This window comes from Bombina bombina, chromosome 4, assembly GCF_027579735.1.
Source record: "Bombina bombina isolate aBomBom1 chromosome 4, aBomBom1.pri, whole genome shotgun sequence".
Taxonomy (NCBI): domain Eukaryota; kingdom Metazoa; phylum Chordata; class Amphibia; order Anura; family Bombinatoridae; genus Bombina; species Bombina bombina.
This window is the reverse complement of record NC_069502.1, coordinates 1,158,950,786-1,158,978,153: the sequence shown is the minus strand read 5'-3', so window position 1 is coordinate 1,158,978,153 and position 27,368 is coordinate 1,158,950,786. Positions and strand designations below refer to the sequence as shown.

General features: G+C 40.5%; 1 protein-coding gene across 5 annotated transcripts in view; it reads right to left on the bottom strand.

The window, feature by feature from the left end:
• Positions 1-27,368, bottom strand: part of EPHX1 (epoxide hydrolase 1) — a 336,659-nt gene that overhangs the window by 36,301 nt on the left and 272,990 nt on the right. For all 5 annotated transcript variants that reach the window (XM_053712614.1, XM_053712612.1, XM_053712615.1 and 2 more), the window contains 2 exons: positions 26,599-26,728; positions 21,765-21,979 (listed from right to left, as the gene is read on the bottom strand). In XM_053712614.1, coding sequence (XP_053568589.1) covers positions 21,765-21,979; positions 26,599-26,728 — 345 coding nt within the window. The remainder of the gene's footprint in view (positions 1-21,764; positions 21,980-26,598; positions 26,729-27,368) is intronic.

Sequence of the window (27,368 nt, the reverse complement as noted above, 5' to 3'; positions counted from 1 at the left end):
TTTTGCTTTTGATCCTTGTATTGAATTGCACAGCCCGAGCTGTCTGTTTACATTTCTGATTTCGGTAAAAGGGCCTCTCCAGATGGAGGATTAGGAGTGCTACAGGAAACTGCATGTGTATTAGGAGATTACTGTAGGGTGCGCACCTCATGGGAAGGAGACTCAGAGGTGGACAGCTCAGTGGTATCAAACATTAAATTTCTTTGACGTGATTACTTCATCAAGGCATGTGGAACATAATTGAGCAGGTGGGTATATACCGCGGCCTCCTCACAATATAGACAGGTATTAGATTTAGGTAAAGAGGGAGTACCCTCTAACGCATCAGAATCAACCATAGCTTGCGCTTATAAAGCAGACTATAGATAAGATAAAACTGCACCTTTATACCACCAATGGCTGGGGCACTCACCACCTCCTATGACCCAAGCCAAACAGAGAAACCGCTTCTTCTCCGGTAAACCGCACGGTCAGGAAAGAGGAAATCAGTGTAACCACACCCGGTCACATGGTGCGCAAAGCAGGAAAGCCCCTGCTATAATAGGGAAAAAAAGCTGCCTGAGCCTCATCTCACACATGTCGCAGCATAATAATAATAAAAAAAAATTAAGTGATTAATCCCCCCCTGTTCAATAATCCCCCTCCGGAGATATTAACCCTTGATTCCATACAGATAAAAGGAGCCACACTGTGACAATCTGTCTCCTTGCGTTATCATATGTGTATAAAAAATGAAACTATCTTACCGGAATCTATGCCGTGGAACAGAAACACAGCCTCTCAAGTTTGACAGTCTTGTAGCATCGCTCCTGACATGGACTTGATTGATGGAAGCAGGCAGTGAAACTCGTCAACACGAGTCTGGATGGGTTCGCAGAAAGACTCTCCCTGCATCTCCAGACTCTAACATTTCGTCAATGCTCTCACTAGGAGGCTGACAAGACTAATTAAAACTCCAGTCCCATTTCAAAGGGTAGATACCCTTCATAAGGAACTATTCTGAATCTTCTGACTCTTTTCTGTGACGAAAGGCAAAGAATGACTGGGATATGAGGGAAGTAGGGGGAGCATTTAAGCCTTTGGCTGGGGTGTCTTTGTCTCCTTCTGGTGGCCAGGTTCAGTATTTCCCAACAGTAAGGAATGATGCAGTGGACTCTCCTCATATTAAGAAGGAAATATATAAATTAAAAGGGACACACATGATATCTATGTTTAATACAATTATAACTTGCATAGTGTTTGTACAACAATAGCAGAATAAAAACAAAAACTCTAATTTTCAACCTCCTGGCCTTAATAAGGAATCTCTTGGACCTTTGATACCAGCTGTATGAGACAGAGGATATTTGGATGATAGGGCCACTCTTGGAACCTTAACTTCTATATGTAAGCAACCACAAAGAATACATAAATTCAAAGAACACACAGGATATCTAGGTATTATACAATTATAACATACACAGTAGTTGTACAACAATAGTAGAAGAAAAACAAGAACTCATGTTCTACCTCCAGGACTTAATAAGGACATTTAATACCAACTATATGGACCTTCGACTTCTATACGTAAAAAAGAGCATAGGTAGATACTTAGATTTCGCACCTCTGTAAATATTAGAGAACAATTTGTATTGTGAACAAAACAACCAAAAATAAAACAAGTTTAAGAGATTACATTTGAACAACTAGATATACTTACAATCTAACTAGTGGTTACTGTAAAGTATCTGCAGTATCTCAGACCAGTAAATAATCAGACTGGTTATACAGCAGGGAGATACATGCCTAGTGGGCAGTGTGGACAGCACAGATTGCCGATTTAGATCTAACTGTATTAAAAATATTCACTTGCAATGAAATGGCTCAACTTCTATTTACCAAGTGTCACGTGGAGAAGGGCAATAAGCACATACTAAATAGATGTAAAGAGAGGTTCATTACCTATAGTATAACAAGCATCAGTATAATGCATAAGACTAGATCCACTACCCCTCTGCATTTAACAAAGAAAACGGAGGTACAGCCTAAGTATTAAATATAGTAGTGTGTTGAGTTGAGGAACAACAGAACCCCTATGCGCTGGGGAAGATTATAGCAACTGTAAAAGACTGGCAATACATCCTCAACTAGCTAATATAGATTTAAGAGTGAACTATAACGGATTCCGCTTTTCCACATTAATGTCTCTTTTGTGTCTCGCCAACTTAACCCCTTAGTGACCACAGCACTTTTCAATTTCTTACCTTTGGGACCAGGGCTATTTTTACATTTCTGCGGTGTTTGTGTTTAGCTGTAAATTTCCTCTTACTCATTTACTGTAACCCACACATATTATATACTGTTTTTCTCGCCATTAAATGGACTTTCTAAATATACTATTTTCTTAATATCTTACAATTTACTTTATAAAAAATTATTAAATATGATGAAACAATTTGATCTGTTACACATCTACAACCACCAAAACACCCATGCTAAATAGTTTCTAAATTTTGTCCTGAGTTTAGAAATACCCAATGTTTACATGTTCTTTGCAAGTTATAGGGCAATAAGTACAAGTAGCACTTTGCTATTTCCAAACCATTTTTTGGCAAAATTTACATAAGTTACATTTTAACACTGATATCTGTCAGGAATCCTTGAATAACCCTTTACATGTATATATATTTTCTTTCATGTAATTAGCAAGAGTCCATGAGCTAGTGACGTATGGGATATACATTCCTACCAGGAGGGGCAAAGTTTCCCAAACCTCAAAATGCCTACAAATACACCCCTCACCACACCCACAAATCAGTTTTACAAACTTTGCCTCCCGTGGAGGTGGTGAAGTAAGTTTGTGCTAGATTCTACGTTGATATGCGCTCTGCAGCAGGTTGGAGCCCGGTTTTCCTCTCAGCGTGCAGTGAATGTCAGAGGGATGTGAAGAGAGTATTGCCTATTTGAATTCAATGATCTCCTTCTACGGGGTCTATTTCATAGGTTCTCTGTTATCGGTCGTAGAGATTCATCTCTTACCTCCCTTTTCAGATCGACGATATACTCTTATATATACCATTACCTCTGCTGATTTTCGTTTCAGTACTGGTTTGGCTTTCTACTATATGTAGATGAGTGTCCTGGGGTAAGTAAGTCTTATTTTTGTGACACTCTAAGCTATGGTTGGGCACTTTTATATAAAGTTCTAAATATTTGTGTTTAAACATTTATTTGCCTTGATTCAGGATGTTCAATATTCCTTATTTCAGACAGTCAGTTTCATTATTTGGGATAATGCATTTGAATAATCAATTTTTTTCTTACCTTAAAAATTGACTTTTTTCCCTGTGGGCTGTTAGGCTCTCGGGGGCTGAAAATGCTTCATTTTATTGCGTCATTCTTGGCGCAGACTTTTTTGGCGCAAAATTTTTTTTGTTATTTCCGGCGTCATACTTGTCACCGGAAGTTGCGTCATTTTTGACGTTTTTGCACCAAAAGTGTCGGCGTTACCGGATGTGGCGTCATTTTTGGCGCTAAAAGCATTTAGGCGCCAAATAATATGGGCGTCTTTTTTGGCGCTAAAAAATATGGGCGTCATTATTGTCTCCACATTATTTAAGTCTCATTGTTTATTTGCTTCTGGTTGCTAGAAGCTTGTTCACTGGCATTTTTTCCCATTCCTGAAACTGTCATTTAAGGAATTTGATCAATTTTGCTTTATATGTTGTTTTTTCTATTACATATTGCAAGATGTCTCAGATTGACCCCGAATCAGAAGATACTTCTGGAAAATCGCTGCCTGATGCTGGATCTACCAAAGTTAAGTGTATTTGCTGTAAACTTGTGGTATCTGTTCCTCCAGCTGTTGTTTGTAATGAATGTCATGACAAACTTGTTAATGCAGATAATATTTCCTTTAGTAATATTACATTACCTGTTGTTGTTCCATCAACATCTAATACTCAGAGTGTTCCTGTTAACATAAGGGATTTTGTTTCTAAATCCATTAAGAAGGCTATGTCTGTTATTCCTCCTTCTAGTAAATGTAAAAGGTCTTTTAAAACTTCTCATTTTTCAGATGAATTTTTAAATGAACATCATCATTCTGATTCTGATAGTGGTTCCTCTGGTTCAGAGGATTCTGTCTCAGAGGTTGATGCTGATAAATCTTCATATTTATTCAAAATGGAATTTATTCGTTCTTTACTTAAAGAGGTCTTAATTGCATTAGAAATAGAGGATTCTGGTCCTCTTGATACTAAATGTAAACGTTTAAATAAGGTTTTTAAATCTCCTGTAGTTATTCCAGAAGTTTTTCCTGTCCCTGATGCTATTTCTGAAGTAATTTCCAGGGAATGGAATAATTTGGGTAGTTCATTTACTCCTTCTAAACGTTTTAAGCAATTATATCCTGTGCCATCTGACAGATTAGAGTTTTGGGACAAAATCCCTAAGGTTGATGGGGCTATCTCTACTCTTGCTAAACGTACTACTATTCCTACGGCAGATAGTACTTCCTTTAAGGATCCTTTAGATAGGAAAATTGAATCCTTTCTAAGAAAAGCTTACTTATGTTCAGGTAATCTTCTTAGACCTGCTATATCTTTAGCAGATGTTGCTGCAGCTTCAACTTTTTGGTTAGAAGCTTTAGCGCAACAAGTAACAGATCATAATTCTCATAGCATTGTTAATCTTCTTCAACATGCTAATAATTTTATTTGTGATGCCATCTTTGATATCATTAGGGTTGATGTCAGGTATATGTCTCTAGCTATTTTAGCTAGAAGAGCTTTATGGCTTAAAACTTGGAATGCTGATATGTCTTCTAAGTCAACTTTGCTTTCCCTTTCTTTCCAGGGTAATAAATTATTTGGTTCACAGTTGGATTCTATTATTTCAACTGTTACTGGGGGGAAAGGAACTTTTTTACCACAGGATAAAAAATCTAAAGGTAAATTTAGGTCTACTAATCGTTTTCGTTCCTTTCGACACAATAAGGAACAAAAGCCTGATCCTTCCCCTACAGGAGCGGTATCAGTTTGGAAACCATCTCCAGTCTGGAATAAATCCAAGCCTTTTAGAAAGCCAAAGCCAGCTCCCAAGTCAACATGAAGGTGCGGCCCTCATTCCAGCCCAGCTGGTAGGGGGCAGATTACGATTTTTCAAAGAAATTTGGATCAATTCGATTCACAATCTTTGGATTCAGAACATTGTTTCACAAGGGTACAGAATAGGCTTCAAGATAAGGCCTCCTGCAAGAAGATTTTTGTCCCAGTAAATCCAGTGAAGGCTCAAGCATTTCTGAAATGTGTTTCAGATCTAGAGTTGGCTGGAGTAATTATGCCAGTTCCAGTTCTGGAACAGGGGCTGGGATTTTACTCAAATCTCTTCATTGTACCAAAGAAGGAGAATTCCTTCAGACCAGTTCTGGATTTAAAAATATTGAATCATTATGTAAGGATACCAACATTCAAAATGGTAACTATAAGGACTATTCTGCCTTTTGTTCAGCAAGGGCATTATATGTCCACAATAGATTTACAGGATGCATATCTGCATATTCCAGATCCAGGGATCCTCAGGCGGAGGCAGTGGATGCATTGTCACTTCCTTGGAAGTATCATCCTGCCTATATCTTTCCGCCTCTAGTTCTTCTTCCAAGAGTAATTTCCAAGATTCTAAAGGAGTGCTCGTTTGTTCTGCTGGTGGCTCCAGCATGGTCTCACAGGTTTGGGTATGCGGATCTTGTCTGGATGGCCACTTGCCAACCGTGGACTCTTCCGTTAAGACCAGACCTTCTATCGCAAGGTCCTTTTTTCCATCAGGATCTCAAATCCTTAAATTTGAAGGTATGGAGATTGAACGCTTGATTCTCAGTCATAGAGGTTTCTCTGACTCCGTAATTAATACTATGTTACAGGCTTGTAAATCTGTATCTAGGAAGATATATTATCGAGTCTGGAAGATTTACATTTCTTGGTGTTTTTCTCATCATTTTTCTTGGCATTCTTTTAGAATTCCTAGAATTTTACAGTTTCTTCAGGATGGTTTGGATAAAGGTTTGTTTGCAAGTTCCTTGAAAGGACAAATCTCTGCTCTTTCTGTTCTTTTTCACAGAAAGATTGCTAGTCTTCCTGATATTCATTGTTTTGTACAAGCTTTGATTCGTATAAAACCTGTTAAGTCAATTTCTCCTCGGAGTTTGAATTTGGTTCTGGGGGCTCTTCAAGCTCCTCCGTTTGAACCTATGCATTCGCTGGACATTAAATTACTTTCTTGGAAAGTTTTGTTTCTTTTGGCCATCTCTTCTGCTAGAAGAGTTTCTGAATTATCTGCTCTTTCTTGTGAGTCTCCTTTTCTGATTTTTCATCAGGATAAGGCGGTGTTTTGCGAACTTCTTTTAAATTTTTACCTAAGGTTGTGAATTCTAACAACATTAGTAGAGAAATTGTGGTTCCTTCATTGTGTCCTAATCCTAAGAATTCTAAGGAAAGATCGTTGCATTCTTTGGATGTAGTTAGAGCTTTGAAATATTATGTTGAAGCTACTAAAAATTTTCGAAAGACTTCTAGTCTATTTGTTATCTTTTCCGGTTCTAGGAAAGGTCAGAAGGCCTCTGCCATTTCTTTGGCGTCTTGGTTAAAGTCTTTGATTCATCATGCTTATGTCGAGTCGGGTAAAACTCTGCCTCAAAGGATTACAGCTCATTCTACTAGGTCAGTTTCTACTTCCTGGGCGTTTAGGAATGAAGCTTCGGTTGATCAGATTTGCAAAGCAGCAACTTGGTCTTCTTTGCATACTTTTACTAAATTCTACCATTTTTATGTGTTTTCTTCTTCTGAAGCAGTTTTTGGTAGAAAAGTACTTCAGGCAGCTGTTTCTTCTGCTTATAATTTCAGTTTTTTTCATTATAAGATTTAAACTTTGTTTTGGGTGTGGATTATTTTCAGCGGAATTGGCTGTCTTTATTTTATCCCTCCCTCTCTAGTGACTCTTGCGTGGAAGATCCACATCTTGGGTATTCATTATCCCATACGTCACTAGCTCATGGACTCTTGCTAATTACATGAAAGAAAACATAATTTATGTAAGAACTTCCCTGATAAACTCATTTCTTTCATATTAGCAAGAGTCCATGAGGCCCACCCTTTTTTGTGGTGGTTATGATTTTTTTTGTATAAAGCACAATTATTCCAATTCCTTATTTTTTATGCTTTCGCACTTTTTTCTTATCACCCCACTTCTTGGCTATGCGTTAAACTGATTTGTGGGTGTGGTGAGGGGTGTATTTGTAGGCATTTTGAGGTTTGGGAAACTTTGCCCCTCCTGGTAGGAATGTATATCCCATACGTCACTAGCTCATGGACTCTTGCTAATATGAATGAAATGAATTTATCAGGTAAGTTCTTACATAAATTATGTTTTTTTTAGTAGACAACCCAAAGTATTGATCTAGGCCCATTTTTGTATATTTCATGCCACCATTTCACTGCCAAATGCGATCAAATTAAACAAAATCGTTCACTTTTTCACAAATTTGAGGTTTCTCACTGAAATTATTTACAAACAGCTTGTGCAATTATGGCACAAATGGTTGTAAATGCTTCTCTGAGATCCCCTTTGTTCAGAAATAGCAGACATATATGGCTTTGGCATTACTTTTTGGTAATTAGAAGGCCGCTAAATTACGCTGCGCACCACACTTGTATTATGCCCAGGAGTGAAGGGGTTAATTAGGTAGCTTGTAGGGTTAAATTTAGCTTTAGTGTAGTGTAGTAGACAACCCAAAGTATTGATCTAGGCCCATTTTGGTATATTTCATGCCACCATTTCACCGCCAAATGCGATCAAATAAAAAAAATCCTTTGATTTTTAATGATTCTCTAGGATCCCCTTTGTTCAGAAATAGCAGACATATATAGGTTTGACATTGCTTTTCGGTAATTAGAAGGCTATATGCTGCTGCGCACCACACTTGTATTATGCCCAGCAGTGAAGGGGTTAATTAGGTAGCTTGTAGGGAGCTTGTAGGTTTAATTTTAGCTTTAGTGTAGAGATCATCCTCCCACCTGACACATCCCTCCCTGACCCCTCTCAAACAGCTCTTTTGCTTCCCCCACCTCACTATTGTCACCGCCATCTTTAGTACTGGCAGAAAGTCTGCCAGTATAAAAATAAAAGGTTTTTGTTTATTGTTTTTTATTTATTTATTAAATTAAATATTTTCTGCAGAGTAGGATCCCCCCTTACCACCCAACCTCCCTGAGCCCACCTAAACAGCTCTCTAACCCTCCCTGCTCTCACTATTTGCCACCATACAGCTGCCAGTACCCACTTTTCAATAAAATTTGCACTTTTATTATACAAATCAAACTTTCTCTGTAGTGTAGCTGCCCCCGCCTCAATACCCTACCCCCTCCCAGATCCCTTTCCCAACATTATTTGCCTCTCCCACCACTTCTTGTTAAGTGGTTGCACTCACCCACAAATGAGATCCCCCACAGGCCAGAGCGAGTGATGACATGGGGGGGGGGGGGGAGTGTGTGGTTACTGAGCAAGTGAGGTTTGGAAAAGTGTAAAAGAATGTGGTAAAATGTCAGTACAGAGGCTGTGAGTCTGAAGTCGTTTCTCTATCCTGGATTATTAGTGACAGCTGCACATGATTACTGTTAGTAGGTGTGTGTATATATTAAGGTAAACACTAGGGTGGGTGGTGGTGGGAAGGGACTGGAGGGCTAGTACTTGCAAATCTGGAGTCTGTTAGGTGTGAGGCTGTGGAAAGAGAAAGGAGGGTAAACATGGGAGGAGGGGTTTGAGACACAGCAGAGGGGGAGAAAAAGTTTGGAAACACTATGCCTGGTTTGCACGCTCCTCTTCATTCTGAACCAGCTAAAGCTATCATCAAAAGTGCAAAAGATTTTACATATTTTCTTTGTTACAAATATATACTATTCAACTTCTGTGATAACCCCATGGAGCCCAAAGGGACTGTATGCAGTGGGTGTGTTTTGGCATTTCTTGGGGAACTTTGAGTGAGCATTTCTAGATAGAGATAGGGTTGGGCATTTCTACGAGAGATGTGAGCATTAGAGACAGGGTTGGGCATTTGTAGGCGATATATGCATATTAGAGACAAGGCTGGGTATTTCTGGGTGAGATGTGTGCATTAGAGACAGGGTGGGGCATTTGTAGGAGAGATATGCGTATTAAAGACAGGGCTGGGGATTTGTAGGAGAGATATGCATATTAGAGACAGGGTTTGGCTATTGCTGGTTGAGATGTGCGCATTAGAGACAGGGTTGGGTATTTCTGGAAGAGATGAGCGCATTAGAGACAGGGTTGGGCATTTGTAGGAGAGATGTGCGCATTAGAGAGAGGGTTGGGCATTTGTAGGAGAGATATGCGCTTCAGAGATAGGGTTGGGTATTTCTGGGAGAGATGTGTATATTAGAGAGAGGGTTGAGCATGTCTAGGAGAGACGTGCGCATTAGAGACAGGGTTGGGTATCTCTAGAAGAGATGTGAGCATTAGAGACCGGGTTGGGTATTTCTAGGCGAGATGTGCGCATTAGAGACAGTGTTTGGTATTTCTAGGAGAGATGTGCATATTAGAGAGAGGGTTGAGCGTGTCTAGGAGAGATGTGCGCATTAGAGACAGGGTTGGGTATTTCTAGGAGAGATGTGCATATTAGAGAGAGGGTTGGGCATGTCTAGGAGAGATGTGTGTATTAGAGACAGTATTGGGTATTTCTAGGAGAGATGTGCATATTAGAGAGAGGGTTGGGCGTGTCTAGGAGAGATGTGTGTATTAGTGACAGTGTTTTGGCATTTCTGGGTAAGGTATATGTGTTAAGGTTGGAGTTTGGGCATTTCTGAGTGAGGCATAAATGTTAGTGTTGGGTTTGGGCTTTCTGAATGAGATATGAGTGCTACAGGCATGGCATCCTTTTTTTTTTTTTTTTTTTTACAGAAAATAGTACTTAGTGGTAAAAAAGAGAGAGAATAGACAAAACAATCTCTCAGTCTTATTCAACCACAAAATGGTAAGTGACATTATCGTCTCTTACTAAACGTTCTATGTTTTGCCAAAGTCCGCTGCTGCTTGTGGTCCCCATAGGATATTGTGAAGCATCACTGTTCCCACACCTCTCCTTTTATGCTCTTGCGCCCCCCCCCATGGTGAGGCCGCCTCACACTTTAAAAAAAACACTGATCTAATGAGATATTAATAAACCAAAAACGTCTGCATCCTTTTAAATCACCAGAAAAATGTATCTAATTTACATGAAGAAATGATTCACATATCCATAATCTACTTTCATTAAAACAATTAAAGCACAACGTGTGAATATTTAATTGACTTATTGTGTCACTGCAAATGGAAACAAAAGCATATTTTGCTGTAATGAACAAATGATAAGTGGTGGCAGATATGACTCACATGCACAAAGCAATACATTATTTATAAAATGTAATATCGTTTATTTGAGAAGACCCTCTTCAGGAGAGCTTCGTGTTTTTTTAAAAAACAGAATTTATGCTTACCTGATAAATTACTTTCTCCAACGGTGTGTCCGGTCCACGGCGTCATCCTTACTTGTGGGATATTCTCTTCCCCAACAGGAAATGGCAAAGAGTCCCAGCAAAGCTGGTCACATGATCCCTCCTAGGCTCCGCCCACCCCAGTCATTCGACCGACGGACAGGAGGAAATATATATAGGAGAAACCATATGATACCGTGGTGACTGTAGTTAGAGAAAATAATTCATCAGACCTGATTAAAAAACCAGGGCGGGCCGTGGACCGGACACACCGTTGGAGAAAGTAATTTATCAGGTAAGCATAAATTCTGTTTTCTCCAACATTGGTGTGTCCAGTCCACGGCGTCATCCTTACTTGTGGGAACCAATACCAAAGCTTTAGGACACGGATGAAGGGAGGGAGCAAATCAGGTCACCTAAATGGAAGGCACCACGGCTTGCAAAACCTTTCTCCCAAAAATAGCCTCCGAAGAAGCAAAAGTATCAAATTTGTAAAATTTGGCAAAAGTGTGCAGTGAAGACCAAGTCGCTGCCTTACATATCTGGTCAACAGAAGCCTCGTTCTTGAAGGCCCATGTGGAAGCCACAGCCCAAGTGGAGTGAGCTGTGATTCTTTCAGGAGGCTGCCGTCCGGCAGTCTCATAAGCCAATCGGATAATGCTTTTAAGCCAAAAGGAAAGAGAGGTAGAAGTCGCTTTTTGACCTCTCCTTTTACCAGAATAAACAACAAACAAGTAAGATGTTTGTCTGAAATCTTTAGTAGCCTCTAAATAGAATTTTAGAGCATGGACTACGTCCAAATTGTGTAACAAACGTTCCTTCTTTGAAACTGGATTCGGACACAAAGAAGGTACAACTATCTCCTGGTTAATATTTTTGTTGGAAACAACTTTCAGAAGAAAACCAGGCTTAGTACGCAAAACCACCTTATCTGCATGGAACACCAGATAGGGCGGAGAACACTGCAGAGCAGATAACTCTGAAACTCTTCTAACAGAAGAAATTGCAACCAAAAACAAAACTTTCCAAGATAGTAACTTAATATCTACGGAATGTAAGGGTTCAAACGGAACCCCTTGAAGAACTGAAAGAACTAGATTTAGACTCCAGGGAGGAGTCAAAGGTCTGTAAACAGGCTTGATCCTAACCAGAGCCTGAACAAATGCTTGAACATCTGGCACAGCTGTCAGTCTTTTGTGAAGTAAAACAGATAAAGCAGAGATCTGTCCCTTCAGAGAACTTGCAGATAATCCTTTCTCCAAACCTTCTTGTAGAAAGGATAGAATCTTAGGAATTTTTATCTTGTTCCATGGCAATCCTTTGGATTCACACCAACAGATATATTTTTTCCATATTTTATGGTAAATTTTTCTAGTTACAGGCTTTCTAGCCTGAATCAGAGTATCTATTACAGAATCTGAAAACCCACGCTTTGATAAAATCAAGCGTTCAATCTCCAAGCCGTCAGTTGGAGGGAAACCAGATTCGGATGTTCGAATGGACCCTGAACAAGAAGGTCCTGTCTCAAAGGTAGCTTCCATGGTGGAGCCGATGACATATTCACCAGGTCTGCATACCAAGTCCTGTGTGGCCACGCAGGAGCTATCAAGATCACCGAGGCCCTCTCCTGATTGATCCTGGCTACCAGCCTGGGGATGAGAGGAAACGGTGGGAATACATAAGCTAGGTTGAAGGTCCAAGGTGCTACTAGTGCATCTACTAGGGTCGCCTTGGGATCCCTGGATCTGGACCCGTAGCAAGGAACCTTGAAGTTCTGATGAGACGCCATCAGATCCATGTCTGGAATGCCCCATAATTGAGTTATTTGGGCAAAGATTTCCGGATGGAGTTCCCACTCCCCCGGATGGAATGTCTGACGACTCAGAAAATCCGCTTCCCAATTTTCCACTCCTGGGATGTGGATCGCAGACAAGTGGCAGGAGTGATCCTCCGCCCATTGAATTATCTTGGTCACTTCTTTCATCGCCAAGGAAGTCCTTGTTCCCCCCTGATGATTGATATATGCAACGGTCGTCATGTTGTCTGACTGAAACCTTATGAATTTGCTAGTTGAGGCCAAGCTCTGAGAGCATTGAATATCGCTCTCAGTTCCAGAATGTTTATCGGGAGAAGAGACTCTTCCCGAGACCATAGACCCTGAGCTTTCAGGGATTCCCAGACCGCGCCCCAGCCCACTAGGCTGGCGTCGGTCGTGACAATGACCCACTCTGGTCTGCGGAAGCTCATTCCCTGTGACAGATTGTCCAGGGTCAGCCACCAACGGAGTGAATCTCTGGTCTTTTGATCTACTTGAATCGTCGGAGACAAGTCTGTATAATCCCCATTCCACTGTCTGAGCATGCACAGTTGTAATGGTCTTAGATGAATTCGTGCAAAAGGAACTATGTCCATTGTTGCAACCATCAATCCTATTACTTCCATGCACTGCGCTATGGAAGGACGAGGAACAGAATGAAGTACTTGACAAGAGCTTAGAAGTTTTGATTTTCTGACCTCTGTCAGAAAAATACTCATTTCTAAGGAATCTATTATTGTTCCCAAGAAGGGAACTCTTGTTGACGGGGACAGAGAACTTTTTTCTTTGTTCACCTTCCATCCGTGAGATCTGAGAAAGGCTAGGACGATGTCCGTATGAGCCTTTGCTTTTGACAGGGACGACGCTTGAATCAGGATGTCGTCCAAGTAAGGTACTACTGCAATGCCCCTTGGTCTTAGAACCGCTAGAAGGGACCCTAGTACCTTTGTGAAAATCCTTGGAGCAGTGGCTAATCCAAATGGAAGTGCCACAAACTGGTAATGCTTGTCCAGAAAAGCGAACCTTAGGAACTGATGATGTTCCTTGTGGATAGGAATATGTAGGTACGCATCCTTTAAATCCACGGTAGTCATAAATTGATTTTCCTGGATAGTAGGTAGGATCGTTCGAATAGTTTCCATTTTGAACGATGGTACCCTGAGAAATTTGTTTAGGATCTTTAGATCCAAAATTGGTCTGAATGTTCCCTCTTTTTTGGGAACTATGAACAGATTGGAATAAAATCCCATTCCTTGTTCTCTTATTGGAACTGGATGTATCACTCCCATCTTTAACAGGTCTTCTACACAATGTAAGAATGCCTGTCTCTTTATTTGGTTTGAAGATAATTGAGACCTGTGGAACCTTCCCCTTGGGGGTAGTTCCTTGAATTCCAGGAGATAACCTTGAGAAACTATTTCTAGCGCCCAAGGATCCTGAACATCTCTTGCCCAAGCCTGAGCAAAGAGAGAAAGTCTGCCCCCCACTAGATCCGGTCCCGGATCGGGGGCTATCCCTTCATGCTGTTTTGGTTGCAGTGGTAGGCTTCTTGGCCTGCTTACCCTTGTTCCAGCCTTGCATTGGTTTCCAGGCTGGTTTGGGTTGTGAAGTATTACCCTCTTGCTTAGAGGATACAGAATTAGAGACTGGTCCGTTTCTGCGAAAGGGACGAAAATTAGGCTTATTATTAGCCTTAAAAGACCTATCCTGTGGGAGGGCGTGGCCCTTTCCCCCAGTGATGTCTGAAATAATCTCTTTCAAATCAGGTCCAAATAATGTTTTACCTTTGAAAGGAATGTTAAGCAATTTTGTCTTGGAAGACACATCCGCTGACCAAGACTTTAGCCAAAGCACTCTGCGCGCCACGACAGCAAACCCTGAATTTTTCGCCGCTAATCTAGCTAATTGCAAAGCGGCATCTAAAACAAAAGAGTTAGCCAATTTAAGTGCTTGAACTCTGTCCATAACCTCCTCATACGAAGATTCTTTACTGAGCGATTTTTCTAGTTCCTCGAACCAGAAACACGCTGCCGTAGTGACAGGAACAATGCATGAAATTGGTTGTAGAAGGTAACCTTGCTGTACAAAAATCTTTTTAAGCAAACCCTCTAATTTCTTATCCATAGGATCTTTGAAAGCACAACTATCTTCGATAGGAATAGTAGTGCGTTTGTTTAGAGTAGAAACCGTCCCCTCGACCTTGGGGACTGTCTGCCATAAGTCCTTTCTGGGGTCGACTATAGGAAATAATTTCTTAAATATAGGGGGGGAACAAAAAGGTATGCCGGGCCTTTCCCACTCTTTATTTACTATGTCCGCCACCCGCTTGGGTATAGGAAAAGCGTCGGGGGGCACCGGAACCTCTAGGAACTTGTCCATCTTACATAATTTCTCTGGAATGACCAAATTGTCACAATCATCCAGAGTAGATAACACCTCCTTAAGCAGTGCGCGGAGATGTTCTAATTTAAATTTAAATGTCACAACATCAGGTTCAGCTTGATGAGAAATTTTTCCTGAATCTGAAATTTCTCCATCAGACAAAACCTCCCTCATGGCCCCTTGAGATTGGTGTGAGGGTATGTCAGAACAGTTATCATCAGCGTCCTCTTGCTCTTCAGTGTTTAAAACAGAGCAATCGCGCTTTCTCTGATAAGTAGGCATTTTGGATAAAAGATTTGCTATGGAGTTATCCATTACAGCCGTTAATTGTTGCATGGTAATAAGTATTGGCGCACTAGATGTACTAGGGGCCTCCTGTGTGGGCATAACTGGTGTAGACACAGTAGGGGATGATGTAGTATCATGTTTACTCCCCTCATTTGAGGAATCATCTTGGGCAATATCATTATCAGTTGCATTACTGTCCTTACTTTGTTTGGACACTATGGCACAATTATCACATAAATTTAAATGGGGAGACACATTGGCTTTCATACATATAGAACATAGCTTATCTGATGGTACAGACATGTTAAACAGGCTTAAACTTGTCAACAAAGCACAAAAAACGTTTTAAAATAAAACCGTTACTGTCACTTTAAATTTCAAACTGAAAACACTTTATTACTGAATATGTGAAAAAGTATGAAGGAATTGTTCAAAATTCACCAAAATTTCACCACAGTGTCTTAAAGCATTAAAAGTATTGCACACCAAATTTCAGAGCTTTAACCCGTTTTTACATTTAACCCCTATACAGTCCCAGAATGAGGCTCTGTCTATAACTAGAAAGGCCCCCATCTGAAAAAGGTGTCCAACACAGTGCCTGCCGTTTTTCTAAACGTTCCCCAAGATTATAATACCAATAATTAGTTAGAATCTGCATAATATGCCTAGTAAAGCAATTGTTTTAGCCCAGAAAAATGTCTACCAGTTTTTAAGCCCTTTTTGAAGCCCTTTATTCTTTTATGTTTAACTAAGAAAATGGCTTACCGGTCCCCATGAGGGGAAATGACAGCCTTCCAGCATTACATGGTCTTGTTAGAAATATGGCTAGTCATACCTTAAGCAGAAAAGACTGCTAACTGTTTCCCCCAACTGAAGTTACTTCATCTCAACAGTCCTGTGTGGAAACAGCAATCGATTTTAGTTACTGTCTGCTAAAATCATCTTCCTCTTACAAACAGAAATCTTCATCCTTTTCTGTTTCAGAGTAAATAGTACATACCAGCACTATTTTAAAATAACAAACACTTGATAGAAGAATAAAACTACATTTAAACACCAAAAAACTCTTAACCATCTCCGTGGAGATGTTGCCTGTGCAACGGCAAAGAGAATGACTGGGGTGGGCGGAGCCTAGGAGGGATCATGTGACCAGCTTTGCTGGGACTCTTTGCCATTTCCTGTTGGGGAAGAGAATATCCCACAAGTAAGGATGACGCCGTGGACCGGACACACCAATGTTGGAGAAATGGATTTATTAAACGCATTCTCTCTTCTCAAGTGTAAAATGCATTGTCAATTTATTTCCATCATTTACTGATTAAGAGATAGAACAAAGATGTTGCATATTTTCTAATCATATTTAAATGCTGCACACAATTCAAATGTGTACAGTTTGATGCAAGTATGTTTCTATTTTTTGCTTTTATATATTAAAATGCTAAAGGAACACCATCAAAAGTATTGTATATTAATAGCCTTTGCTGCTAAAGAGTTATCTGTAGCTGCAATATATTTGGTTATTGTGAGCTTGGAGAGGGAATTGAATTTAAAGGGACAGTCAACACCAGAATTATTGTTGTTTTAAAAGATAGATAATCCCTTTATTACCCATTCCCCAGTTTTGCATAACCAACACTGTTATATTAATACACTTTTTACCTCTGTGATTAACTTGTATCTAAGCATTTTCTGACAGCCCCCTGATCACATGATATTTTATTTATTATCTATTGACTTTCATTTTAGCCAATTAGTGCAGTGTCTGCCACAATCTGAACTAGCTCTCCCCTGCTGTGAAAAGCAAATACAAAAGCATGTGATTAGAGGCGGCCTTCAAGGGCTTAGAAATTATCATATGAGCCTTCCTAGGTCTAGCTTTCAACTAAGAATACCAAAAGAACAAAGCAAAATCGGTGCTAAAAGTAAATTGGAAAGTTGTTTAAAATTACATGTCCTATTTGAAACATGAAAGTTTTTTTTGTACTTGACTGTCCCTTTAAGTGGGAACAACATCTGAATCTTCTTAAACATCTTTCTAATAAGAAAGGGGTGGGTAAATTTACAATCAAGACATCAAGAAACATGTCAGTGCTGTCAGTACTAATAGACAGAACTGAGGAATTGCCAGGCTGTAACTAGGAGGCTGGTAACAGTCATAATGATTATACAGGCATTGTGATAAGCTCCGCCCCTGCAGGGTAGCAGGTAGTTCAGTTACACCAGTGGAGGAGCACTTATTATTGTCTCAAAATGTGAAAGCGATAATCCAAACCAATCTAAAATCTCCAGAAGTGTATAGGCATAAGCTAAAGAATTTATGCACTTGAGCCAGGATCTTTAACTAATCAATACAGAAATGTCTAACTGATCCATGCTCCACAAGAGAGAAACATTTGAACTGGTATATGATAGCAGTGGCCAGTGGATCTGTGAAATGTTTCAGCACCCTGTAACAATTCTCACTTAATAAGTTGCCAGGACTTTACAGCAGTTACGGGGAACAGCCAAGCAATGTTATGCACAATGATGTGTGTGAATCATACCAAAGCATTTCAGTTATATTTAACTATTTTGTCTGGTTTTAATTAATATTTTTGCCAAATACCATCGTACTTACTTGAACCTCCATACCTTGTTGTGCATATCCCTACGTACAACTCACCAAGGAAGATGCCTCATGCCTGATAATGAAGATGACGACATAAACCTCAAAATATGAAAATCCACTATATCAGGTAGGTATAAGACTCATGTTCTTCCATTGACTATCTTATTTTATACAGCAGTAGAACAGGAGAGGAATAGTATCTTGGCGAGTGCTACACAAAGGGAACTTAAAGGGGGAGTCTACTTGAAAATTGGTATTGTTTAAAAAGATAGATAATCCCTTTGTTTACCATTCCCCAGTTTTGCATAACCAACACTGTTATATTAAGACATGTATTACCTCTGTGATTGCCTTATATCTAAAAAATCATTAAGATCCCAATCAAAAAGAGAAGGACCCACAGCGCTGTAATGCCAGCTTAAAATAGTAATAGGATATGAATCAGCTAAATTGCTAGACAAATATGTAACAAATATGTGTCAGTTCTAAAAACAACAGTGACTCAATACGTATAAGCAAGTGATACAATGACCTAAACAAATGCTGATATAGTATAAAGTGTATTTATTAATTGATGCATAAAAAAGTTGGCTAAACAAACACGCAGACAATAAAACAAAGATTAAAACATAAAATAAGCAAACAATAAAACAAAGATTAAAACATAAAATAAGCAAACAATAAAACAAAGATTAAAACATAAAATAAGCAAAAAATACGTTGATCAGGCGTACTCAATGCTATATGTGCAGCAGTGTAAAAACGGGAGACAGCGCAAATCCAATTCAAGGTAGTATTTAATAAACATATATAGCCACACGCTAGTAATGCAAACTTACTAGAAACATAGACAAAAACAGCCCCAAAGTGGTGGAGTGTAGATCAAATTCTTCACAGCAAACAAACACCGGAGCCTACGTAACCCTGAAAGTCAAAACTTTACACGTTGCATGGTAACTAGCGCAGCCTTTTTTGTATATCTATATGTGCAGCACCCAAAGATGATCTTTGTATCCTCCTCCTTTTGCTAAGCGATTGAGAAAGCTTTTCTTCCATGGCTGCTCCCTGTGTGAATACAGAGCTGTAGTACCCTCTGTGAAAGCAGATCTGCTTAGCTTCTTCTGGCTTCAAGAGAAAATTGTTGTGTTCTGGATTTCTAGTGACTAATACCGGACCTTCCTTCTTTTACCTCCATTGAATTTATTGTAATTGGATCATCTTTGGGTGCTGCACATATAGCATAGAATACGCCTGATCAACATATTTTTTGCTTATTTTATGTTTTAATCTTATGTTTTATTTTTGTGTGTGTTTGTTTAGCCAACTTTTTTATGCATCAATTAATAAATACACTTTATACTATATCAGCATTTGTTTAGGTCATTGTATCACTTACTATACGTATTGAGTCACTGTTGTTTTTAGAACTGACACATATTTGTTACATATTTGTCTAGCAATTTAGCTATTTCATATCCTATTACTATTTTAAGCTGGCATTACAGCGCTGTGGGTTTAAGTATCCCTCTCTTTTTGATTGGGATCTTAATACTTTTTCAGACTGTTTTTGGAGGTTAGGGAATCTCCTTTTCCCACTTGCCTAATAGTATTATTTATATCAGTGCAGAATAACATAACCTCTTTTTTTAGTTACCTTATATCTAAGCCTTTGTAGACTGTTCCCTTATCTCAGTTGCTTTTGACAGGCATGCAGTTTATCCAATCAATGCAGACTCCTAAATAACTCCACGGGAGTGACCACAATGTTATCTATATGACACACATGAACTAGTACTGTCTAACTGAGAAAAACTTCAGAAATGCTCTAAGCTAAGAGGCGGTTTTTAACTGTTTAGAAATCAGTTTCAGCCTACCTAGGTTTAGCTTTTCAAAAAGAATACCAAGGGAACAAAGCAATTTTTAAGATAAAAGTAAATTAGAAAATTGTTTAAAATTGCATGCCCTATCTGAATCATGAAACTTTAATTTTGACTAGACTGTCCCTTTAACATAAGATGGAATTTCCTTTTATCTTGGCTCATCCTTGTTGCACTCACCAAGGACAGTTAAAGGCATGGTAAGTCATAACTGCCTTTATCATGAACAGACTTCGCTCTGGAGCATGCTTGGTACACAAGGTATTTCAGGCAGTTAAGCAAATGGTCTTATGAATTAAAGTATTGTAGTATTCTGTTAGAATGTCCCTTTAAACAGACATGTATGTTAAAGAGAAATACTGGGTACATCAGCAGAATGGTTATTATTGACCAATCTATTGTTTTAGCTCCTGGGTCTGAATTTCTCTTTTAACCCCTTACAAGTATAGCTCAGCAGAAAATATAGCATGTTCTTAATCTAGCAAATATTTTGTAAACATATTTATATAATAGATTTTTTAGAGAAACACAAAAGAACATAATTATTTAAGTATTGCAATTTGAAAATCAAGTTTAAAAACAATGCAAACGGCATGTTAGTACCATATTTCTATTTACTGATCTTCTAGTATTTTGAAAGTTTAATAAGAACACTTGGGGGCATATTTATCAAGGTCTGGCGGACCTGATCCGACACTGCGGATCAGGTCCACCAGACCTCGCTGAATAAGGCGAGCAATACGCTTGCCGTATTCAGCAATGCACCAGCAGCTCGCAAGAGCTGCTGGTGCAATGCCGCCCCCTGCAGACTCGCGGCCAATGGGCCGCCAGCAGGGGGTGTCAATCAACACGATTGTACTCGATCGGGTTGTATTGTGGCGATGTGTGTCCGCTTGCTCAGAGCAGACGGACAGGTTATGGAGCAGCGGTCTTTGTGACCGCTGCTTCATAACTGCTGTTTCTGACGAGCCTGCAGGCTCGCCAGAAACACGGGGCATCAAGCTCCATTCGGAGCTTGATACATATGCCCCTTGGAGACTACTCACTATTCTAACTGGGACCTACTGTGGCACAAATATATGCGACTCAAGATAGCACTAGCAAATTGGAGTCAAATTCAAATTTGAAATCAAAGAAAGGAGAAACAAAAATACTACTTAAAGGGACACTCAAGTCAAAATTAAACTTTCATTATTCAGATAGAGCATGAAATGTTAAACAACTTTCCAATTTACTTCTATTAACAAAATGTGCAGTCTTTTTATATTTACACTTTTTGAGTCACCAGCTCCTACTGAGCATGTGCAAGAATTCACAGAATAAACGTGTATGCATTTGTGATTGGCTGATGGCTGTCACATAGTACAGGGGGAGTGGAAATAGACATAACTTAAAAAATTGTCAGAAAAAAAAAAATCTACTACTCATTTGAAGTTCAAACTAAGTACTATTCCATTGTCTTGTTATCTTGCAATTGTTGATTATGCAAGTATACTGTGTTGACTGGTCCTTTAACTAGTCCCAAATGCTAAATCAGTGTTTCTCAACTCCAGTCCTCAGAACCCTTAACATGCCAGATATTCATTATATCTTAACTAGAGCACAGGTGAAATAATCAGCTGATCAGTAACCATGGTTACTAACCTGCTCTCACCCTTCATTTCCCCTGTGCTCTAGTTAAGATATAATAAAACTCTGGCCCGTTAAGGGTCCTGAGGACTGGAATTGACAAACACTGTGCTAAAACATCGGTTAAAAAAATACGTTTTATTAGTCAGTGGCAAAGAGAGGAGGAGTCCTATACCTACCTAACGAGGCAGCGTTTCAGGTTTTCTATCTGGCTCCCATCCATAAGGACATTTTTCATGGTGAGTGCTAAGGGTGAGCCAAGATAACAGATTTCTTAGGCACACAAGCACGCATTTTTTAAACAAATTTTGAAATAACCTTTTTTAGGTGGAATAAAAAAGCCAAACAATCACTTATATTCTTATCCATTAACCCTGCCTTCCAACTTGTAGATTCATAAATCCTCTCTGCTGCAAAAAGACAGAAGCCATTATGTGGCTACTATTGATAGTGATTTTTTTATCCACAAACTACAGGTATTCGGCATTGTTTGGTTGTGTATTGTCAAACAAAGGTGGGCACTACCCTTGTGTGATATATGCTTTTCATAACGCGTAAACAAAATTATTTGCTGCTGATGTAAATGCTTTGAGGAGATAATAAATGTTAAGTACCTGAAATTAGTAAAGAATGTGTGTACTCACCTGCAGTGTCAGGCTTGGTGGCCTGTATATGCATGTAGCCACTTTCTTTAACTATGTGGTAAAAGACCTTCTTGGAGAAAGGAAACATCCTCCGTACATCTTCTTCTTGGAACCCAAAGAGCCATGGGAAGCGTTGGCCTAGCAAGATGGAAAGCACCTGGGGAAGCCTCGAACCCATGACAGAGACCATGTTAAGGTGAAGGCCCTTGACGTGGCTAAATAACCAGAAACAACATTATAGTGATTATATGCACACTTTTATATAAAAACTGCCTGAAATGAAGCATGTGTATAGGACATAGGCCACCCTCATGGGGCTCATTTCTATTTTTAGACAGGAAACACTTTTTTATGAACCGAATGTGTACTTAAAGGGATACTAAGCCCACATTTCTTTATGATTCAGATAGAGCATGGAGTTTTAAGCAACTTTCTAATTTACTTCTATTATCAATTTTTCTTTGTTCTCTTGCTATCTTTATTTAAAAAAAACCCCAGGAATTTAAAGCTTAGGAGCCAGCCCATTTTAGGTTCAGCACCCTGGATAGCGCTTTCTTATTGGTGGCTACATTTAGCAAACCAATAAGCAAGCATAACCCAGGTTCTGAACCAAAAACGGGCCGGCTCCTAAGCTTTACATTCCTGCTTTTTAAATAAAGATCACAAGAGAATGAAGAAAAATGAATAGTAGGAGTAAATTAGAAAGTTGCTTAAAATTGGATGTTCTATCTGAATCATGAAAGAAAAAAATTGGGTTTAGTGTCCCTTTAAAGGCTGCTGCAATAATTTTTACACAAGGTCATGGCAGTTGGTAGGACACAGTATGCACAGTGGTCAGCCACATAACAGCAACAGATATATGATACTGTTGGTAATACTGTCACTACATGGCTGTTGCAATATAAAGAGAGATTTATTTTGTTACAAGAAGTGAAATAGACAAGGAGAAGTACAGGTATGTTGAAGGATAAAAGAGAATAAATGCTTTCAGTGGGTTTAAAAACTACAACTTTTTCCTACTGCAGCAGACATGAACCATGGTCCACAAAAGGCCACAGCTTGCCACCTACATATCTCCCAACATTTACAATAACATTTCCAGGTATTTGAGTCCGAGTACCTAGTCATAAACCCTGGGGATGACTGGGCACCACAGGGAGAGAGAGTTGGTGCAGATCAGAGCTTGTAGGTAAGACTACGGAAGAGTCAGTGGGTGTGACTGGGTGGTATAAGCTTTGTGTTTAGCCGATTGTTTTGGGGGAGTCAAAACAAAATTTAGAATGTTCCTGTTTTTTCCCACCATTGACTAAGACTGTGTAGTAGGAAGTTTACCACCATGAGTGTCTCTTAGCAATAAGATGGGTTTTGTCCACTTCTGCAGCATAACAGGGCAGTGCCTGGAGACCTATACTGCTTTACACTATCAGCTATAACTGATGAGCTCTGCTCCTGCGTTCCTGATACTATCAGAAATTTTTGCTACAAACCATTACCATAGGAGGCCGAACACACATACTTAAAGGGGCACTTTCTAGTTTACTTCCATTAACAAAATGTGCACAGCATTTGTATATTTACACCAGCTTCTAATGAGCATGTGCAAGAGTTCACAGAATATACGATTATGTATTTGTGATTGTCTGTCACACGATACAGGGGGAGTGGAAAAATAAATAATATTGAAAATTATCAGAAAAAAATAATCTACTACTCACATGAAGTTCAGACTAACTGCTATTGTATTGTCTTTTTATCATGCATTTGTTGATTATGCAAATTTACTGTATTTACTGGTCCTTTAAACTAAGTGATAATAATATAGAGAGACCATTATTGAGTAATTCAGAATCAGCAAGAGTTCTACTGCGAATGTTGATCATAATATTTAATGATTTATGGGTAGGGGTGAGAATTTGCGGAAGCAGCGTTTATCTCTTTGAATTTTTTGAGAGGTCGTAACCTCTAAAAATGTGCCCCTTGTCAAGTGTTGTATATAGTTGGGACAGGTACAGTCTCAAACATTTTAATGTGAAACCCCTGTGATGGATACCCCGGCTGGGTAGCTCCGCCAAATGGGTCCTGCTTCCTCCCTGCCGACTGCAGCTATGTAGCTGGCAAGTGACCACAGCCTGTAGCCACCCCTGATGCCCAACAGCACCAGTATTCAGGGTCCCGCCCTGTGGCAGACTCCGGCCACCCAGACTAGGTAGCTCTGCCAGAGTGTCCTTCCTCTGCCTGGAACAGGCTGCTAGGTAGCCCTGGAAAGTGTTTTAGCAGGAGCCCACCCAAATAACTAGACATACTAGCATTCAGGTGAAACAGGAACTGATTTTATTGGAAAACACACCCTCTTTATACACAAAGCTCATCTTGATAAGACACTGGACAATCCCACAATTTTCCCGCCATTCCAGCCCCTCCAGACAGGCTGGCGCCTCCATAGCAGCCACAGTACCACAGAATCCCAGTACCCAGGGGTGGCGGTTTCGGGGTGATTCCAGTGAAGCAGCGGCACTTTCAGGGTGTCATTTTAAAGTACCGAAGATACAGTATGTTGAAGTTATGGGGGTAGGGGTGTCCAAAACCCCCGATTCCCAAAGAAACTCCACTCTGATAATGTCCTCCCTAAGAGCTACCAATCCCCAAAAGAGTGGAGCTCTGGGGCAAAGGGCCGCTGGAGCGACCAGGGATAAAGTTAGCGGGTGTCCTGCTGTTCTGTGGACGACTGGGAGTTCTAGGAGCCCAGCCAGCCTGAGAGGGGTTAAGCGGGTGTCTACGTTGTAAGGCGGCTGAACGGGAGTTCCAGGAGCCTGGCCAGCCTAGGTTTTTTTTTCCTGGTCCGAGTGTACACAGCAAAACAGCACATAGCACGCATCTGGGAGATCCCGTTAGCCATGAAATGGCCAAGTCTAATGTAACAGGGAGTGAGCCATGTAGTAGGGGGTGGGGGGTAGCCTTGGCTGTCTAGTATCCGTGACATCCCCCCCTCCAGTTCGGCAGACCCGGCTAGTGACCTTAACGGGTCAGCCTGGGGCTGTCCGACGGTGGCCCTCCACTTCTCAGTTGCTGGGAGAGGTTATCCCATCTCTCCTGGGCTTGGGACATCCTGGGGGGTTCTTGCTGGCGTTTATCCCCTGCGCCCTGGGCGCAGGGATAGTCACACAATGCAAAGTCCCAATCAAGTTTGCTAAGCCGGCTCCCAAACAGTTGCTCTCCCACAAGTTCTAGTATCTTCAGGTTCCATGGCCACAGTGCCTCCCTCTGTGACACTCTGTTGAGTACCGGCTGACCCACCCACAAACAAAGCCAGTGCCGGTTTCCCAGCTGTATTCCCACCCCAGACTGGAGGGTGAGGTTGCTCCTTGACAAACTTGTGGCACCAACTGCAGGGCCGGGTCTCTCCGGGGCTCCATGTCATGTCTGCCCCCTGTGGGAAATCCTCCTGGGCAGAAAAAGGGTAGAGATCATGCACAGCTACTGGGGAGAGAGATAGGCTGTCTCTCCTCCTGGGAAGGGGATCTGCCGCTGGGGAGGAAAGCCGGCTACCTCCGCACCCTGAGAAACTGTACTGCCGCTGGGGAGGGAAACCGGCTGTCTCCGCTCCCTGGAAGGGGTGCTGCCACTAGGGGGGAAAAACATTGAACAATCCCACAATTTTCCCGCCATTCCGGCCCCTCCAGACAGGCTGCCGCCTCCACAGCAGCCACTGTCCCACAGAATCCCAGTACCCACGGGTGGCGGTTTCGGGGTGATCCCGGTGAAGCGGCGGCACTTCCAGGGTGTCATTTTAACAGTTATACAGTCCGTTGAAGTTATGGGGGTAGGGGTATCCAAAAACCCCGGTTCCCAAATGAGCTCCCCTCCGATAATCCCCCCCCCCCCAGCTCTTGTCCTCCCTAGAGTGACCAGGGGTAAAGTTAGCAGGTTTCCTGCTGTTCTGTGGACGACTGGGAGTTCCAGGAGTATGGCCAGCCTGAGAGGGGTTAGGCGGGTGTCCGTTGTGAGGCGGCCGACCGGGAGTTCCAGGAGCCCGGCCAGCCTGAGAGGGTTTTTCCCTGTCATAGATCACCTCTTCCAGGACCAAATGTACACAGCAAAACAGCACATAGCATGCATCTGGGAGATTCCGTAAGCCACAAAATGGCCAAATCTAATGTAACAGGGAGTGAGCCATGTAGTAGGGGGTGGGGGGTAGCCTTGGCTGTCTGGTATCCGTGACAACCCCAATCAAGAACTGGAGTCAAAAGTGTTTAACTGGTGTCTTTTAAAGCGTGCTGGTTGTAATGGTCTGCATAGTCTAGTATTGGGATTTCCCTGTGTGCCATGAACCCAGGTATAATTTTTCATTGTATTGTATTTGTGGGTGAGTGACTCCATTTAGTAATATATAATAAACACACAATCTAGTATTGCAAGTGGATTGCTAAAAATTTTTAGCAGAGAATCTAAATGTAGCTGTCACATTTTTATAACCCCCTATAATTTTAATGAGAGAGAGACAAAATTGCATAGCCTCATATAGTGATTAATTGTATCATGCGATAAACTGCACAGTCCTACTTAATACAAATGTATAATGCAAGCATATTACAATTTCACGCATTTTGACACAAAAATTTAAAAGTTGAAAAGACTAGTAAGACTTTACATGGTACTAGTAGCACTTGGACATATTTTCCAATGCGTTTCTGTAACTATGTATGTACATGTGTGTGTGTGTGTGTGTGTGTGTGTGTGTATGTATGTATATGTGTAAGTGTGTATGTATGCAAGTATGTATGTGTGTACGTGTGTGTGTATGTGTATATGTATATGTATGAATGAAGATTCTCACCTTGGAGCAATTTGTGCAAGATTTGTGCAAACCAAGTATCCCCAGTCGCCCCCTTGGGCATAGAATTCACGAAAACCCAACCTCAGCATCAGTTTGTAAAAGATACGAGCAACAGCAACAGAATCACAACCTATAAGGAAAACACCCAATTACTAGAACTCAACAAAACATGACCACTCACCATTGGTGCACAAACATAAAGGGTTATATCACATTCCTGTAGTAAACTTCATAAAGATAACAAGATAATGTCACTAAGTTTACTGCTTGTGTGTGATTTAGCATAGTGGTTTGTAAAGCCAAAAACTCAGGGTCAAATATACACTTACACCACCAATTCATACAGATTAATTAAGAGCTGTCTGACATGTCAAAATGTGCATTTACTAACAGAACTGCTTAAAGGATTAATGTACAAGCAGCTTAATAGAAATCATTTTATTCAAAGCAGTTTCAGGTACACCCTTTAAAATGGTCTGGTCTCTCCTCACTGGGGGGTTTATGGTGTCTAATGCTGCTTCTTCATTACATACTGTAGCTTTTGTTTAGACAACACTACAGTATTTACATTTTCAGTATACTTGTTGGTTTGAACGGGCAAAATCAACTACTTGCAATGACAAAATAAAGGTAAATGAGTTACATGTAAACAACCGAATATACCCCAGGAGGTAAAACAGATAATTGTTAATATATTAAAGGGGAGACATAAAAAAAGCTTATACACTCTACAGTACCATTGCTATTACGCATTTTACAGCAATAAGCAT